Genomic DNA, 19771 nt, shown 5'->3' with positions numbered 1-19771 from the left:
CCAATTAAATTGATTAGAATCAGAAGACACAGATCTCTGCAATAAAGAAGTACCTGATCTCCACTCTGCTTGAGTTCTGCCCATCTGAAAAAGTGTCTTCAGACTGAAAGAGACCCTGGGAGGAAAGAAGATCAGCAGGTTACTTCAACCTACAATACTAGATACTCAGGAAGATGAATGTTCAGCATGTTCACTTCATTCGTGTCGCCACCTGAGTTGAGTATTAATCAACCACCTTACCTGACAAATGCGAGGAGTCAAGCCCATGGAGTCCTAAAGAAAATTGAAAAAAAAAAAGATAGTGACCAACATTAACGTGTGGGCCACAACCGAAAGATTTATAAAACAAAGCATTTTCTGCCTGCGTAGCATGAGCTGGACCCTTCAATGTCCTTTATAATATTAACTAAGGCATGAAAAAAGTGCATCTAATATTGTGCAGTGATTCCAGGACTCTCCTCACCGGCGTCCCCATCATGGTGTAAGTCTTTCCAGATCCTGTTTGACCATAAGCAAACAGGCACACATTGTAGCCCTCAGAAGCTCCGGACAGTACCGACACACCCAGGTCCTGGAACACCTGAAGAAATTAACACATACACACACTAATTAACCAGAAATGCACAAAGAGTATGCAGAGTTAAAAAGCACACCTGGATTCCTCCCTTCCATCCCTTCGAAGATTATTTTAATAAAACAAGTAGGGGCTGCTGGGTTGTTTACAATGTAACTGAAAGCCCTTGATCTGCACTGCAGTTGTGTTTTACACGAGTATAGATTTACACTAAGGTTTCTTGATCACAATGCTGTGGCATGAGGCCAGTGGTGGGGAGGTAATGTTCCTTCCTGCTGATGTATTTGTGCAGGGAGCATGGAGGTCAGCTAATACTCAAGGTAAACAATTTTGCAGAGTGCAGATGTAAGAGAAACAAATGTGAGGGCAAAAAGACTGAAAAATGGCTGGGTCAGGAAAATAAACTTTGACTAACAGCAAAGTCCTCGGACAGGGGATCCCGGAAAGCCCCGCTAAAACAATCAACTGAGGCCTCTTGTTTTCCTTCTTACTGTGTCTGCATCTGAGCTCCAGAGCATGCAGATGACCAGCACAAGGCCAAATCTCAACTACTTATTTTTATAGGAGAACAAAGACTTTTCCTGAAACCTATACTGGCAAATGAAATGCAGTCATATAATTTTGTGTTTGCAGCAGAGATATAGTAGTGTAGGAAAATTTGCTATCAATCCAAACTTGCATTTTTACAAATTAGCTTTTTATTACTTGCATTTATGTCAAAACAGATGAAAATCTAAACAGATATACTATATAACAGTAATCCAGGATGTTGAGCCTCCGTCTTAAAATCATAGAGTAATAGGCAGTAAATACCAAATAAGGGTTGAATAACAAAGTCTTATAAACTGAGGTGAAGTCATTTCTATTTATATAGAATCATAAATCATGATTAGGTCTCAAAGAGCTTTACGATCAGCACAGCAAACAATCAGGATTTTAATCTTGACAACTTTCAACAGTTATTAAGATACTAATCTTACACAGTCATAATTTATGGACAAGAAATCTGTTTTCCAATGAGCATATGGCTATTGTGCAAAAACAATTAAGACATTATCTCAGCAGCTGGGCTCTTCTCAGTTGTTGTTTAAACTCAATAAACATATACAAAGTGAAAAATCCTGTTGCAGTACACCAATTCAACTGCTCCTGAACACAAGCTCTCTAAGCAGCCAATCACAGTGCAGAAAACCAATGCATTTAGGCATGTAGACATGGTCAAGAGGACCTGCTCCAGTTCAAACTATCTCGAGGCTTTACAGATAATGTAAAAAAAAAAAACCAAAAAAAAAACAACCAGACATCCAGTGAGCAGGAGTTCTCTAGGAAAGCAAAAACAACGAGTATTTGAGGCCAGAGGTCACAGGAGAATGACCAGACGTCTTCAAGCTAGGAAGGTGACACTAACTCAAATGCTGTAATCACTCTTTACAGTCAAGATATGTGTAAGACCATCTCTGAATGCACAACATGTGGAGCCTTCAAGTCGATGGGCTACAGCAGCAGAAGACCACAGCAGGTGACACTCCTGTTAGTTAGGAAGACGATACTGAGGCTACAGTTCACACAGATTCACCAAATATGGACAAGAGAAGACTGGAAAAACACTCCCTTTTCTGGCAAATCTCATTTTCTCCTGTAACATGTGAATGGTGGGGTCAGAATCCTGAATTTGGGGGATATTTTATTGGAATGCGTTCGACCCTTTAGTACCAATTAAGCTCAAAAGCTTCGCCTGGCATCACAGAGGTGTAGAATCAGCAAATATTTATTATGATTCTTAGCGAAGCCAAACATCTTCTATTATGGGAACAGGCTCTATGAAGCAAAGTGGTTGTTTATCACTTATAAAATGTACTATACAGACAACTATGTGCATGCAGGTTAGATGAACAATGACTGGGCAAATTATAAATCACTTGATTGTTGTCTATTGTATACGACTGATCAATAAACCCGTTTCTGAGGACATGTGGCCTCAGCTGCAACCCAAAAGCTATGTCCAAAAGCAACACATACCTTTGGGGGCATTGGGAACCTGAGCTAGACCAGACCTGAGATGCACATTCTCCCCCAAAAACCATAACACACCCTGGGATCAGAGAGGGGTTTTCTTTCCCAGGCCCCCAGGCTCAAGTTTGGACCATGGAGACTGGTGGTGGGTACACGGAGAAGAGAGGCGGATTCCTCTCAAAGCTACCACAACCTCCAAAGATCAAGGAATACTTTTAACATGCCTCCTGTGTGTGTGCACACATGTGTATCACACTACCAACTGCTTTGACGATATGCGAGAACCTGGAGTTAAGCCTGTGTATACTCTATTCCCACAATTTTGCAAGGCCAGATTTAAGTTGGATGTGGCTGAAAACTCTTGTGAAAGACTCAAGCCTTGTGAAAGTACTCTGAATGTATTCAGTGGTCATCTAGTTCTTCTTAGGACTGTGTGAGGTTGTGTGGTAATATTCAACAGCCTTGGGTTTTCTCAGACAAGTAAAATATTTAGCACTGACATGATGGAGCGAAGCTCACGCAGAGACCAACAGCATATCGTGTTATTGTAGCAAAAAAACAGCAAGAAAGCAAACTGTCAAACTTTTATATAAATAGTAAACACCTGCTTCAAATATTAACTAGCACCACATGCCACTTCTGAAATAAAAACCATGAAAATGTATGCAGCTTAAAGAAATGTACAGAAAGAGCCACATCCAGCTTGTAAAAGTGTTGCCATGACGGCTGGTTTTTCTGAATGGCCTCATAAATCACTCTACAGACACACAGGTAGAAATACCTAAATCATAATTTTCCCTCCAAATTAGGAATTGATTTTAACCATCTTTAGTGCAGAAGATCTTTAAGCTAACTTCTGTTCTTAAAACCTTTTGGGGTCTTGATAGTAAGAATATAATTTGTAACTGACTTTTAATATACAGTATGATATACTGTATACAGAGAAAGATCAAAATAATAGAATAAAGCCAAAGTAAAGTGTAATATTTGATACAAAGAGATCATTTGAAAGTAAAAGCACCTTAACTGTGCAACTGTAGCTCAATAACGGTTCTCATTCCTACAAATGCCAAAGTGTGCAGCCCACTTGGGTGCAGACCACCAAGTGTTACCCCCTGCCTCTTAGCTGAATGAAGGCTTAAACATGAAGACAAAAAGCACTGCCGCCTCTGTCTTGTCCTCACGGTGCTATTGAAAAACAGACAGACAACGTCTCCCCTCTCAAACACAGAGAATCAATACAGTCCTTGTTAAAGTTGACCCTCTTAAATTCACTCTATGGGGGCTACAACAAGGCCTCTACAACAAGGCCTAGTGTCCCTCCAGGCTTAGCACAAAGAGCAGGAATTTTCCTTTAACTTTTCGCTCCTTTGAACCTGACTGTCTCTGTACTGTCTAGTAAACCATTACTATTGTTTTCTGTTTCTACCAAGAAATTTGTACTGTTTTTATTCAAAGTTGACTATATATTGTAAAAACCACAAGAAGAAGCTCGACTTTAATTCAGCTTCTTGACACAATAACATTGTGTGTGAGTTTTGTCTCAACAGCCAGTGTCAGGAAATATTAAAGTGGCCCCGTTGTTTGTCGCCATTGTCACACCAAATTAAAATCAGTAAACTGTAATTTGTGTCACTGTACTCAACCTGCTTCAGTGAACACAATGGCTTTCTGTCACAACCTACTTTCCCAGTTTGCAACACCCTGCAGCATTAGGATGCATTTCTGGCTTAACAAAGCAGGTGAGATATGAGGCAGATGGCATTTCTGGAATAAAGAAATAGCCTGGAGACTGAAATTTCCAGGCCAAGGCGACAGCAAATGTGCAGGCTTGATCAACTCCTCAAAACAGACAGAAACTAAACACCACAATGAACAGGAAGGTCGCTGCATGTGCACGCGCCCATGTCTGCATCTGACCAGTTAAGTGGCTGCCGAAACAGCAACCAAAACAAGGACAAAAGCGTTGCCCTCTGAGGAAAAACAATCTAACAATGAAAAAGCAAAATATAGATTTCATTCTAAATGAAGGAAACACCGGTCAGAGTCACTGTCAAAACACAGTAAGCAGGAAAGAGGAAAGCAGAAGGGCTCCAGATCTAGCAGAAGCTAAATCCCTCTCTTCAGTGTGGAAAAAAAAAAAAAACATTATCAAGAAGAATATGGAGAAAAACTGCCTTCAGAGCCTCCAGAGGAAACATTACTTAAAATGCAGATCACAGAATATTATTTTTATCATCCAGCTACGCAGGGATGCACTAAGTGAAACACTTGGTTGTGCAAGAATAGACTGTGCACACCGTTATCTCTTAATAAAATGCATTTGCGGCCTCAAATTATGATGAAACTTAAGCAAAGAAATGTTACATTAAAATGGTGCCACGTGATATTTACTACAGCTTTTTTTTAAACAAGTGGTGAGTCCTGTCTAGTATCTATCTACTAAAAGTTTATATAAGCAACAGACCTAAAATCCTGAGTTACCTCATGCGCATCAAAGTAAGCTGGAGCAGATCTGTAAAACAAGAATCTGGCTGTTTTTTATGCCAGAGATCTGGCAAATACTGTGTTCAAGTTTGTTTTAAAACATGGAGCAAAACTAATTTTTCCCAAACACAGAGCCTAGTTTGTGGCTTGGTAACAAACTAGAAGGGAAAAGTGGTGGAAGGAAATGAAGTGCGTGAGAAAGGTTGACGAAAAAGCGATTCCTGCACAGAAATACAGCGATACGGTGGGGAAAAAAAGTCATGGAGTAATGCCTCTGTAATGAGTTAAGTCCTGTAATCGCTCACTGTGGAAGTGCCAACTGCTGGTCTGGTTTTATGTGGCCTGCTTTGCGCTAAACCTCAGAGAAGTATTTATGTGTAGCGTGTCTGTGTGTAAATACGTGTAAATGTCGTCAAGGGTGATGGCAAACGGCCAGCAGAGCGAAGCATTTAACCACATTTAAAACTTTGGCTTCTCGTTGCTTTAGCCGAGTGTGACGCAACCAAAAGGATCGGGCAAGAGGGGCGTCACCAACAGCAATGCATAGCTGAGAGTCTGCATGTGAAAATGGTTTTACTCCCAGTTTTCTGTCCAGAGGTGGACAGCTGCAGCAGAGATAAGGGTCACTCAGTTCCCGTCCTACACTTTCCAAGTGGGTTACACAAACACAACAGCTGGGCCCTGAGCAAAACTAAATGCCTTTGTTTAGACATGGGACAACAACAAAAAAAAAAAAAGATGTCACAGGAGATCTTTGTCCTTCCTGCAAGGAATCTGGGTTTATAGAGTTAGATTAGAAAGAGAGAGAAAAGGGAAAGGGAACATCACAGAGAGGAAAAAGGGAGCGCGAGGACACGGGCAGCAGAGGCTGAATCACAAGCAGCAAGAAGAGACACAGAGGAAGCTGTTTGGCCAGAGTTCAACAACGCTCTCGTTTGTCACACTTGGACAGAATTTGTAGGTCAAATTAGCATGGAAGAGCAGAGAGGTTGTATGAGAGGGAGGGGGAAAGACAGAGATGTGCAGGCCAAACAGATAGGCTGCTCTTCATTACTCAGGCATCCCTACACATGATGAAGGGCACCAGGGAAAGAAAAGCAGAGCAGAGGAGGGGAAGTGAAGAAAAATGAAGGCAGGGGGCACTCCAACAGTGTATTTCACTTCATTTTGCCTTGACTTCTGATGCAACTACTGTGGCAAAGGCAAGGCTTAACACAAATAAATAAAACCATATCTGGAAAGAGTTTGGGGACTTGCTGCTCCTCCCCCTCATATCGCTGTTAAATAGGCCAAAGCAGAACACTGTACAGTGGACCTGCATATTACAATCTTTATGGGAAGCTGGGAATTATTTCTGCAGGCTTCAGACTGGTGGGAGCCTTGTGTGATATCCCCCATGGGTAGGTTAGAGTGGCTCAGTATATAGTCGCATTTACTAGGGACCAGACTTATGCAGTATCATTACAGATAGGCTTGAAATACACCAATATTGTTAGCTCCCCATTAGCTTTTATAGAGTAGCAGCTGCTCTTCCAGAGGTCCACACGTTCACACCACACTTCATAATACACTAGCATATCAATGTTGTATGTCTACTATAAATAAAACAGTAACAAGTGTCCCATTTTAAATAACACACACACACACACAAGGTTCTTTCTACAGCAACTAAAGTGTGCACAGTGAACATGTTACAGAGAGGAGGCTCCATTTGAAGTTTACAGTTGTCTTCAAATGACTTCACCGCATCCTTTGTGGTACGCTTCTATGTACACACTTTAACTCGCTGTCGTAAATGATTCCTTTCATCTGCTTCCCTCGCTGATAGAAAAAGTGAGGGCAGAGTATCCATAAAACACAGGTGCTCACACTGCACCCATATGGCATAGATCTCAGGTTTCTATGCTGACATCATGTGGTCTATTTGGTGCCATGTTTGTAGATAATTCAAACCAGCCTGAAGAGGGCTGTTGGCTGTTCCTTCGGCCGACTGCTCACATGCGTGTGAAGGATTATTCCAATGCACAGAGAAGCCATTCTTCCCCTCGCTCTGCAGCACCACTGACACACAGACCTAGAAACACTGCTGCCATATTTAAATCGCACAGCACACTGACAAAAGTCACAGAGATACAGAGGAGAGGGAGGGGAAAGCCCCCGCAATCTGAGTCCATTAGGCAATCAACAGAAAACCTTGTGCTCCGAGCTGAATCCCCAGCAGTGACGTTGTCACACTGAAATTTGACTGTGAAAAATTGCTTAGTGAGGCAGCTGTGAGTTTGGCAGGGGAGAGCTGGGGGGCTGCAGAGGCACAGCGGACCCCCGGCCCATATCCCCTCCTCCTCAGCAGCATTCCCTCTTTGTCTCTAATCACTTTCTCTTGCCATTTGTCTCTATCCAAACTCAAATCCGCTGCTTCTCTTTCATTTTTCCCTTCCATGTTTCTTACAGACAGAAGCAATAAACAAGCTGAGGGGTTTGTGGTAATAAATAAGGGGGAAATAATATTTGTTTGCCTAATATCTAGGCCAAAAACAAAGGCACCATTTAGACAAATAGTCCCACTTGTTTTGCTACATTAGCCAAACAGCTGGCTTTCATTACGCATTATAAATCTCTTCCAAAATCTTACCCTTCATCACCTGGCAAAGCCATTCTCATTCCTCCCTACTCAGCCTTCTCCTATAAACATAAATATTAAACACCAAACCTCCCGACCTAAAAGGTCAACTTTTTGTGAACAGTCCTCATTGAAAAGAATCAGATATAATCAGATATAAGACACTACATTTCTGTCTTCACTCTTCACTATAACCGTGTATGAAGCTGGAAGACACCACAAGCATCTAGTGTAAACTATCAGTGATGCATGGACATGTACAGTGGACAGCACAGAGCAGGAGGCATGTATCCATGGGGAGAGGAGAGGGGAGGTGGGAGTGGTGAGATAGTCCTGCTGGACTGGAAAAGCAGGAGTTAAGATCCAGTTTCTCCATGTCTCATTCCCCCACTGTTTCAGATTGTCTCAGTCTCCTGGGAACTACACTGCATGCAAGGCAAAGTCTGTTTTCCTGCTATGAAAAAAAGTAAAGTATGCAAAAATATAATTTGCTTGAGTAGAAACTATGAGAAATCCAGCACTGGCAAAAAATAGCATCACCTCATTAAGCTAGGAAACAAAAACAACAAAATCCATAGGGGTGACGTTGGAGCAATGACCAAAATGTAATGGCAGTTAAATGAGGTAGCACAACAGGGCATTGTTGCAAAGTTCGGTTGCCAGTTTGTTTGGTAACATAGTTACGACTGGTTTCTGAACATGTAAGTCTACCTGGCAATGCGCCATTAATCATGGTTCTTGCCCTGCAGCATGCAATCAGTCTTTTCTCCTTTTTACATCAGGCCTTGTGTCATCAAATCCATCAGAGAAACCCTCAGTTTAAACATTTTCAACTATAATGTCTGATCAGTAAGCAGCTGACATGACGATATACATAATCTATTGAGGAGACAATGCTTTGGATTCTAGTTCTGGAAAGGAGGTCAGATTTAAATCCAGCAGCTCAGTCCATCACTGGTGCCCTTTCTCCCACACCAGGCCATCAGAGGAATGTCTTCAGGCCACTGTGACTGGACACGATTCCGCTGAGGACACAAGCGGATAAAGCCAGAAGCAGAGACAGGAAGAAGTGTTGTGTTGTCTATAGTTCTGTGCAGTGTGTGGGCCATCGGCACAACCCAGTCTTTCTCAAACACATACAAAAGCAGTACTGACAAGAGTGGAGTGCAGCACAGAGGGCGTGGCAGAGAAGGAAACCCCATTAACAAAGGACAGAATAAGTGGACTGGCTCTAAAACCAAAGGTTTTTTTGTTAAGCTTTTGCGCTAAGTAAAACGTGACGGAAAAAGAAATTCATAATGAGACAATCCTATGTGTAATAAGAAAAATCCATATGAGGAAATTTCCTTGAAAAATGAGCACTACCTCGTCTTAATCTCAAGCCCATCTCAGATTCCAGTAACACTCTCCAATCAAAGCAGTGCGAAGATATCTAATCACCCAGTCACAGTCAGGACATGAAAAGCAAGCCGACTCTAGCCATGCCATTTCTGAGGCAAAGAGACTGCAGGGTAACAGATGGAGCTGATATCACGTCCCCCGAGTGGCCGTCTGTGTAAAAACATAGAAAACAACACACACCCTTCTTGTTGTGGTTTGTCTACAAGGACCGTGCTTCCTCTGGGTTCTTCTTTTGGAGATTCGGTTTGCCCAGAGTCAACTTGTGGCCAAAACTTGGATCAGCGCACACACAGTGCCCACCCACAATAGTGCATGTAATATGGCACGAAAACAAGAAACAGCTTTGGGCAATGCTGCAGTGCAAACAACTACACATCAAACCAGATCCTGTTCACCAAAAATACATGGATATTTTTATCTATTAGACTGCATTCAAAAGTAATATATTCAAGAATTTTAGAGCATTCTGTTTGGTTAAATTTTGATTGTGGATTTAAAGGTCTGAACTGCAGGCTTAACATTACAGAAAGGTTATGTTTGAGGCTAAATGATAGACATAGACTCTGGTGTTTTAATATACTGTGTAGATGCTTACAACATAAATAACTACCACCAATAAGTCAGTGAGCAACCACCTTTGTAAAAATAATGACTTAGGATACCATGTTATTTGCGGTGAGTATCATAATCACATTGAGTTAGGTCATTACCTCCTCCTGCGATGCATAGTGAGGGTCTGCGCGATCCACCGACCAGTAGCAGTAGTCAAAACAAAATTCCAGAAGCTTCTCCCTGGAATCTACAGCTCCTTCTGTCCGTCCATCCAACTTTAGGAAGGAGATAAAAGTGTAAGACATATAATTAGTCTACATTTAAGATACATAAGTAACAATGCTTACCACAGTAAAGCAGCACGGCCAGTAAGTACTAAATTCTACCTTATACAAATAAGCATAGTGACAGACTTTACAGCGTGCATGCTTTTAATAACATGAAAAAACAAGAAAATGAAACCAAACATCCCAGTCATGAAGTGAGTACTATGGACATTGTTTATGAGGCTCTAAACAACAGTGTGGAATTGCAAGCAAGCTTTTTCCATTCATTAGCAACAGGCTTACTCCTACTCCAGTTCTTTCTTTGCCACAGTGCATTAACACTGCACAACTTTCTGCTTACTGCAAGTGAATCCTGAACTGAGGAAAGACAGCACAGCAGCGTTTGCATTCACTCGTGCGTAACAACTGCACTGGAAAAGTCCAGCCCCTGAACAATGCTTCTAAGTCACTGCCTGCAATGTAAAATAAAAAAATCATTACAATTTACTGGGGATCCAATGAGTCTCTGCTACATCTGCTCATGATAACATTTGTGTTTTATTATTGTTCTTGCACTTAATTTCCCAATCTAATATTTTGCCTGTGGTTGAAAAGGTAATAATTATATTTATGTCATTATATCATTTAACTTAAAGTAGACCTACTAAGCTCATTATATTTTCTTATACTGGGCCTTGGTACAGCCAGCTATCTGAAGGGCTGCGTTTTCAATCATTTTCACTCCAGTACATAAGTCCGACCATTTTCTAACCAGTGCTTTAAATGTCACAAAGACTACTTAAAAGTAATGACAAGAAAGCTTTCCCGAGAGTGTTCTGGGTTTGTTGATGAATAAACGTGATCAGTCTAAATATTGACTTCGTTAGTTCGTTAGAATTGCACAAACCCTGTTTCTGCCTTATATACTGTATCTTCATTTACATGAGTACATGTTTTAATAAATCACTGCATCTATTTAATGTTTTTTTCCTAGCAAAATATGAATCAGGGGTTGTCAGGATTTTTGCACAGTACTGTATATAAGATAGCATGTTACTATTATTATAAAAGATTATATCTGAACACATAGTGGCTTTGAGGAAGGTTATTTTTTCTTTCTGCTGTTCTAGGTGAAAGTAGTCCTTGTTGGGATGAACTGATAAATAGATTGAGAAAGTTGCTGACATTACATGTTGTGTTTACATTTGTTCAGATCAGATTCCATTGTAATACAGCACAACTACAGCTGGTTAAAAAAAAAAAAAGCACCAAGAAGGGGGCTGGAAAAAGAGTCTTGTAGGTGTAGCCCACTCTATCATCTGTGTAAGTAATCGTTTACTGACTGCAGCATTAGGCAGCACTAAGCCCTGGGATTCAATTTTGTTCACAGCAATTGGGTTGCCTGAAAGCATGACTACTTAACCCCTGTGCACTGTGAGGAAACGGACAATGAACTTGTAGTGTGAGGGATGAACTAAGAGCAACACCAGCCCCTGGCAAATCTCCTGAACGACAAAGCTCCAACCACTTATATTAAAGAAACCTGACAACTTGTAAAACATTATTCTTTACTTCTTTCTTGTTTTACACAGGCTAATTTCAGCAGGTCTTTATAGGTTGTTTCACTTGCTGTTTACTGCGACTGAAATCCAGTCTTTATTATTTCTGTCTCAGACGCTCCAAAACTGTCCCAGTTTCCATAAATAATTATTCCCATGAGATCTGCAAGAGCCGTGGGTTCACGATCCCTTTCCAAGGCAGAGGGAGGCCATATGTGGTTTGTCTCCTGTCACATCATGTGCAACAGATTCTCTAGTCCACCCCCAAACCTTCTTCCTGAAAGCATGCATTTAAAACAAAATGCAAATAAAGAGAAGCATTTCTTTAAGATTAAATGTGAGTTTCAAAACTGGTTTCAAGCTGAAAGTCCTTTATCATTTTGAATCATAATAATCGCTGTTGTTTCCACAGGCTAGACCCTTTAAATAGAGCTTTCTCACTTCTATATTAGCTCATACAGATATTCCAAATCAGAAATAAAGTGTAACATTTTCCATACTGAAGCTGTAGAGACAGCATTAGACTGTCTGCAGGCAATGCAGCTCAACCAATCAGACATGCCTACTCAGCTATATGACACAGCAGGTTGGTAATGTGGTGAAAGTATCAGCTTACAGGACTGTAAGCTCACAAAATAATTAGTTCCAAATGTCAAGAACTTCAATGAAACCTCGAATAATAACTCCAGCCACATGCCAGATTCACATAAACCCCCCTAATTTAACAGTAAAGCTACTGTATGGTGTTTTTATCTTTTACAGTTTCTTCTTGGAGATGTTTGGGAGGTATCTGAAGTATGACGTAGTTGCGCTGTTGTTTATATTTGTGCACCGAGGGCTCAGACTGCATGTGTTCGACAGGAAGGGTCGCTATGCTGTGTGTGTGTGTGTGTGTGTGTGTGTGTGTGTGTGTGTGTGTGTGTGTGTGTGTGTGTGTGAGCTCAACACATACTGTACAACAAACAGAAGCAGCTTAAAGGAGGGGGGAAAAGTTGAACGAAGCCTGTAAACATCCTGTTGTTGCTATGTGCAACTCCCATTCTGTCACACTTGTATACAGGACTACTCACCTTCACGTTTCGGATCTTCACAAACTTATCCTCCACCCGAACAGCTAGCCTTCCTCCATCTGCGCTCTCCCTGTGAGTAAGAAAAGAAAAAAAAAGTATGCTTATTATTATTATTATTATTATTATTATTAGGTGTGGGTAACAACTGAGAAGGTTGATGCTTCCACTAGAGAGAAATGGCCCTACGGGATGCTATCAGTACTGACCAGGATCTCACACCTCAAATGCAAACCAGACAGAGCTTTAAGAACATTTTCACTCTAAATTCAGAAGCTGTATAATCATCCTATACACTGTTTCAAATCGGTTTTAAAAATCCTCTTTTGCTGCAGCTGATATAATTCAGAGAGTGTCGAGATAAATTTACGCTGGCTCCACTCGCCTTGAGGCCATCACATGACAATTAACACAATGAATTGTGTGTGTGTGCGCATGTGATCCATGAAATTGCAACACAAGTGCACCACTGACCAGTCCCAGATTCAAATGAAAACAGACCCCGACATGCTCCGCAAAAACTTTGTCTGAGATGCAGCTGGAGCCGTTTCCACAAAGTCCAGAGAGCACACAAGGGTTCTGTGAGCGTAATCAAGACCACTGTGTCATCCGTTGTGTGCGCTGTATGTGTATGTGTGTGCTTCAGCAGCTGGACCAAGCAAATCTGATGCAACACAAGCAAAACTGAAGGCAATCACAATACGAAGCTGAGAGGATTTCGATCTCCAGGAGTGATAATGATGGCAAATGCTGCCTGCAGTGGCATCTAGCTCCATCTCTGTGGTGGGCTAGGGACACACGAGGCGGCTGTTGTAAATCATCCCCCTGTGCTTCACCACGTGGGACTCATTTTGCCAACCCCAGCAGCGGCCCAACCCAAAACCACCAACCTTCAATCTCAGGCTCTAAACAGCGTGTACATGAGGTGGTTGGGGACTGGGAAACAGTAAACCTTGCACAAAAACGTGTTTTGAAACAAACTTAAGATGAGCTCAGATAGGCTGACATGTTTTGTTTTGTTTGTTTGTTTGCATATGTGAGCTGTTGCCCACATTGTCAGGGGCACCTACTGAATCCTGCCGGTCAACTAAAACAGAAGAGCAACACGCTCAAATGCAAGGTCGAATGAAGAATGCAGACCTGGCTGGTGTAAATGTTATCTCTGTTCCACAGCAGGTCCTTATTCAAATATATAGAGGAAGGAAATACATCCTTCAAAGCGATGAGCAAAATGAGGGTGTCAGAATCCCAAATCAGGAAGGACAGATTTGCATGACAGTGAACATTTAATATAAGAAATTCTTTTGTTATGTAAAACACCAGGAAGACCAGCTGAAAGAATCATTGTCCAGCCTTTCATAGCCTGAATAATGCTTTGTTAGGGTACTGTAGTGGCCTCTGAGGTTAAGCAACCCAGCCAGAGTTCAAAATAATTAAATATACTACCATGGAACTTGTCTGAAGTGTTTCTCCAGACCCCCTCAAAATAACAAACTGCATTTAACATACTGTAGCAATTTCCTGTTGATGTAAATGGCAGCTTTTAAAACCTCCTGGCGTGTTTTTGGTAGTTCCAGCAGATTTCATAGCGCTATAAAATGTAACAAAATCTTCCCACCTAAACATAAAGCGGAAAATTAAACCAAACCAACGTGTTCATTCCAACTTTCCTGCCTTGTTTAAGGTAACAAATGCCTTAAAAAAATATGCATCACATTTCCATGTGATCAAAGTGAAAAAGGTTTTTGTATGGAATATGCATAACACTGTCAGACATAATGGAATATAATGACTTATATGATTGTAGCTAAAAGCCACGAAACGAGGCTTTAAGCAGGGGTCAGTCAGAAATGTAATTCATTCACTTCCTGCCTGAATTTAGACATATTTCCTGCATTTTTCTACTACTACTACTCAGCTCTACACAGGCTGATTTAGTAGGCAGCACCCCTGACAGCCACAGTTGTCATCATTCAACATGTGCACCACTCACTTAAACCACGGCATTGTACTGAGCTAGCTAACGAGCTAGTTTAACGCTCGATTTCGATTTAAAGCAGCAAAACGGACAAAATAGAAGCAAAAGAGGGCAACATACGAAGTATAACGCCTTGTTGAACACACCAAGAAGCAGGCAACATTGCATGGTTTTAAATACTGGTAGCAGCACTCGAGACACAAAGAAGCAATAACACAACAATAATAAACTATTAAATTATGTTGTATTAGCTGGATAAGCTAACTCGGGAACTTACCTCGCGTTGAGAGGTCGGACTCGAATCGCAACTTTTACGTTTGCCATGATGTGTGTTGTTGTTTTGAGGGGTTTTACACGCAACTCAGCAGCTGTCCAAGTCGGACTTGGTGTAAAATAACGGTTTTAATGTGAGCATGGTGAACATCGCTTCATATTTCTCCAATACAGTGGGGCAAAGTTGTCCGGTAAGCCCCCCCCCCCCGCTCTTGTTCAAGCCATCTCCCGACTTCTGATCGAGAATCCGAACGTCTCCAAAAGTCTCAGCAGAGAAGTGAAACTTCCTGCAGGGCAGACATGGAAGGAGAGGGAGGGGATGCTGCTGGATACTCCTCCCTTTTAGCCACATTCAAATCCTTTTTTTTTTTTGCATGTCTGTTATTATTTAAATTTCTCTACATTTCAAAAGGTCTTTAAATTGAGTTTCACATTGATTAAAAACACCCTCCAAAAATCTGCAGATTATTCAAGCTGATAAACTTTATTTTCTTTTTCATTACGAAATTGTATGTTACTCATTGCAAACATGACAATACACAATAAGCACTTAAATCTGAATACATCGTTGTCATTTAGAATTTAAACTATGCGGCAACATTAAAAAGAATATCAGTTTAAAAGCAGCAGGGAGTAGGGCGCTTGTTCAACATGAACAAAAACATGATCACAAATGCTTGCATTTATGAAAGAAACGCAGTCACTAGTGAAGCGGTCAACAGCAGAGTGAAAGTGCTATACTGAAATGAAGACAACAATGTGTCTTACACAAACGTGACTTTTCTAATTTTGAAACTTGTAGTATTTGTTATAGATTTTACGTGATAAATATTAATTACGCAATTTTTTTTTTTTTTAAATGCAAAAATTCCCCATTTCATTGCCCAGTCTTCTTCAGTCTTAAGTGTGAATCTACTATGACTCCAAACTATGCATCGTCTCGATCTTTTGTTTATTGTTTGCCTAAAGACACAAGCATCAATCCAGGTTTGCCTGCAGGAAATTCCTTTGGATCTAAGATGAGATTGTGTGGTCCATAGATGCTACCCCTGACTGACGGGGTTTTCTGGTTCTACTTGGCACCTTAGTTCTCGGTTTGCAGCTACAGAACCTAAGCCTGAGGCTTGCAAAAGCTGACTGTTGACTCTCTTTGACGGTCTGTGAAGCAGAAAGCTAGTCAGCAAAAAGAAGTCACTCAGAACTGTGTACCTCTTGAACAACACAAGCAGATGTTACATTAAACACTGTGGCGAAAACACAATTGCGGCGGGGAAACTGGATAGTACTATTGCTGTCATGTAGCTCCCTCTACTGTCTGATGTGAGACCTGCAGAATGTCCATGTGGCTTTGTAACTCAGCCAGAGGTGAGACGGGTTTCACGGTCTTTAACTTCAGCTGAAAATTCGCTATCTGCTCCTAAAGAGAAAAAAAAATGACAAGAAAATTAGAACAAGAGAGCAGAAAAAGCCAGAGGTCAGATCATTAGTATTAAGAAATAATTCCAAAGCTATACAAGATGACAAGAAAATGAAGCTTCACCACAGGTAAGGCCAGTTCTGTTAGCTTCTTCCAATGGGATTTGACCTCTTCTTCACTCAATAACCCTCTGTCCACCAGTCTTCCAATTACAAACCGGTAGTTCTTCCTCTAAAAAACACAACAACAAAAATAATAAAAACATTTGCAGAAAATTAGAGATTTCAGTGTCAAATGACTTTAAATTAAATAATTAGAGGTTATAGAAAAAGGTTACATTTTTAAATATGTATATAAATAAAACTGTTTAAGGAACACTGGGCCTGACAGAACTGAACAAAAATAAAAAAATAAAAAAAAAGAAGAAAAGAGGAAGAATTCAAAATGATGGAGAATGCTGGAGGCCAAATCTTTCAATTCAAGACAGGGACCGTTTCACATGTCATTCCCCTCGGCCTTGTTTCCAGTCTGTTTACTCTAGAAAGCAGACAGACTGGAAAGCAGGAGGAGTATTAAAATCCACTGGAGAAGCAGTGAAAATAAGTCAAAGAAGAAGAATCCAGGAAGGAAATAAATAAATAAATAAAGTCTCCATCCAGTATAAACATGCTATAAGTGTTTAGGCGAGTAGGTTTGAACAATTTATAGTAAAGAAACTTTCAAGAAAAGAAACATCAACAGAACTGTTCCATTTTGCCGACACTGTTCAGTCTTGTAGATTTTTAACACATTGAAATTGAAAAGGAAAAAAAAATAAAACAATGTGTGTTGCACACCTCAATCTATAATGTTTTTTTTAGGATCTATCCAAGGACATGTATAACAAGTTTGATATATGTTCAATTTGACTGTCATATTATGATCATTAATACATCTATATCATTCATACCTCTGTGTCGCTGGCCTTCAGCACAGCGGTGACTGTAAGTGGGGTAAAGAGCAGGTGGATGGGGGCGGAGGAACAGCTGTCTTTCTCCCACAGCTCAGCGAGCTGCTCCAGCAGCGCTGTGACAGGAGGCTCTGACCCTGAACCATTACCAACAGCATCCCCGCCACGTCCGCTGCACTCTGACAGAGGCAGCACCGGGAGCTCTGCCGACACTGAACAGATACACAGAACACATTCTCAGGTCTGTCAAGGACGTTTCATAATGTTTGCATTTAAGAAGCAGAGCAATTTTGAATGATGAGAGTTAAACACTTAAAATCTCACCCAGTTTGCAGGCCAGTAGGACACTACAGTTCAGAAGCATCTGCTCTGACAGTACATTCAAAAACTAAGCAAGAAAAAAGAAGGAAGACTGTAATTAACACTGGGAAACGACTCATCAGTAAATTCGGTGTAATTTTATGACACTCGTCTCTCTCTGACGCACCTTTCTGCAGGATAATGTTTCTCCCACTTTTTGCAGCAGTGTTAGGAGCTGAGAGCCAGTCGGCAGCTCCTTATCCGTCCTCGGGCCAACAGCGATGCTCAGCAGTTCCTACATTAAAAATTAAACCCTTTGAGTTCAGACATATGGTTGACTTTTACATATTTAAGATCTTATTTATTACATGGACTTTCTAACATTCTGGTGAGGCACACTCATGATTTAACAGTAAACTGTGTGACATAGTGGGGGGGAAAAAAGAGAAAAGAATCACAAATGAAATGTTGTTATTACAAAGCACTGCTGAACAAAGTACTAACACAAAAAAAATAAATAAAAATACCTTCATTTCAACGATGATGTCAGAGGGCAGTGAAGCACTGTGGTCACAGTGGGGAGGACAGGACACCACTCTCTCACTTCCTTGTTTCCTCTTGGGAGTTTGTGACTTTTCCTGAGGGACCAGCTCAGCCACAGTTCTGTCCACATCAGAGTCTGGAGCAGGTGGACTACCAAGAGCCTTCATCACGCGGTCATACCTGCTCTTCCACTCCCGTCTTACGAGTGCTTTATAAGAGAGAATTATAATGAGAAATTAATGGAAATTAGATATCCTGAGAGTGCTTCTCTCATCTACAATGGAAATTATGTTCTTAAAATAATACCGGCATCACAGAGAGTTTGAGGTCAGTTCAATGTTTTTGTACGCTTTAGTCTGGAGGCTTAGTTAGTAGTAAAACAGGCCTAAGTCGAGCACAAAAAGCTTGCAAAACTACTGCCCTGCCATAAAATTCAGCCTTTCATTCATTTACATTCATTCACCAGATCAAAGCAATCAATGCATTCATGTTCCAGTGGGGACTTCCCAAAACTGTTTTTAAAAAGTTAAACAAAAACACAAAGACTTGCAAATCTTATAAACCGAAATTTTATTCAAAATAAAACATTTGAAAAAGAAAAATGGAAGAAATTGTTTGAATTTGTAAAAATGTATCATTTAAGAAAAAAAAAAAAAAAAAAGTCATTTGAATTGGGTGGCAGGCCTAAGTCTCCAAAAAAAGTTTGGATAGGGCCACGTAATCACTGTGCATCATATTTTAAAAACAGTTCATCAACCCCATCTCCTACCTGGGACTGATGTACCTGTATGTACTTTTCAGCACTGATGGTGCCTTTCCAGCTGTGCAAGCTGCAAAATCCATGGACACTAATGCACCCCCATAACCAACAGAGATCCAGCCTTTGGAACTGAGCACTAATGACAAACTGGATGCTCCCTCGCTTCTCCTCATTGCAATTTTAATCCATCTGACCACACAACAGTTTTCCACTTTGCCTCAGTCCATTTTAAATTAGCTTTGGCTCAGAGAAGACAAAATGTTCTCTGGATTATATTCACATATGGCTTCTTCGAGAAGGCTTGCTCGAGGTCCACCTGTCTGTAAACAATTCCCCACGTAATGTTTTCTGGAACTCTTCCTAAACTCAAGAATCATACCGGTTTTAAATGCAGTGCTGTCTGAGGGTCCAAAGGTCAATCTCAGTTAACCTATTAGGTTGAAAGATTTTCTTCCAGGCGTGTCCTTTTCAATACCACTCACTTTCCCAGCCTTTTGCTCCCTGCGCCCCAGCTGCCATACCCCCATGTTGCCGCCATCAAATTAAACACAAGTGTATAAATGCCTCTAGGGATGGGTACGAAAACCAGTTCTTGTTGAGAACCGGTTCCCATTGTTTCAATTCCTTGGAGTTGTTTGCCATTTTTGCAAACGATTCCCTTATCGATTCTAGTCGCCCCGAATTACGTCACCACGTTGCGGAACGTTTTGCAACTTCGTTGGCCGAAGTTGCAAAACTGGCAGGAAACACGGCGCCCAAGCGGCTCAAACGCTGAAAAGTTTGGTCACACTTTACGAGAACGGATGACAACAGGGCAACTTGCAATACTTGCAAAGTAGATATTTCAATTAAGGGAGGAAACACTACGAATATGCAAAAGCATTTGCTCACAAAACACACGATGACCTTAAATGAATGTCGTGTTTTTAATTCCGCTCCGGACTCGTGAATCTCAACCCAGCAGCAGCGGTAACGTTTGCACGTCCTCTCCCGTTAATGCGGCAGGTAAATA

The 19771-nt window shown here is 41.0% G+C and overlaps 2 protein-coding genes across 2 annotated transcripts in view; both read right to left on the bottom strand.

Moving 5' to 3' along the window:
- The window catches only part of stard9 (StAR-related lipid transfer (START) domain containing 9), a 36833-nt gene extending 21854 nt beyond the window's left edge, over window positions 1–14979 (bottom strand). Inside the window, exons 1-6 of the mRNA XM_005736579.1 lie at window positions 14795–14979; window positions 12543–12612; window positions 9806–9922; window positions 464–580; window positions 241–273; window positions 54–115 (exon numbers count right to left, since the gene is read on the bottom strand). Of these exons, the coding sequence (XP_005736636.1) occupies window positions 54–115; window positions 241–273; window positions 464–580; window positions 9806–9922; window positions 12543–12612; window positions 14795–14841 (446 nt within the window). The 5' untranslated portion in view covers window positions 14842–14979. The remainder of the gene's footprint in view (window positions 1–53; window positions 116–240; window positions 274–463; window positions 581–9805; window positions 9923–12542; window positions 12613–14794) is intronic.
- Window positions 14980–15255: 276 nt separating this feature from the next.
- The window catches only part of cdan1 (codanin 1), a 13289-nt gene continuing 8773 nt past the window's right edge, over window positions 15256–19771 (bottom strand). Inside the window, exons 23-28 of the mRNA XM_005736578.1 lie at window positions 17984–18207; window positions 17644–17751; window positions 17481–17544; window positions 17157–17368; window positions 16331–16438; window positions 15256–16207 (exon numbers count right to left, since the gene is read on the bottom strand). Coding sequence (XP_005736635.1) covers window positions 16085–16207; window positions 16331–16438; window positions 17157–17368; window positions 17481–17544; window positions 17644–17751; window positions 17984–18207 — 839 coding nt within the window. The 3' untranslated portion in view covers window positions 15256–16084. The remainder of the gene's footprint in view (window positions 16208–16330; window positions 16439–17156; window positions 17369–17480; window positions 17545–17643; window positions 17752–17983; window positions 18208–19771) is intronic.

The sequence above is a fragment of the Pundamilia nyererei genome, unplaced genomic scaffold, assembly GCF_000239375.1.
Source record: "Pundamilia nyererei isolate P.nyererei 1_Seehausen unplaced genomic scaffold, PunNye1.0 scaffold00070, whole genome shotgun sequence".
Taxonomy (NCBI): domain Eukaryota; kingdom Metazoa; phylum Chordata; class Actinopteri; order Cichliformes; family Cichlidae; genus Pundamilia; species Pundamilia nyererei.
This window is presented reverse-complemented; position numbering and strand designations above follow the sequence as displayed.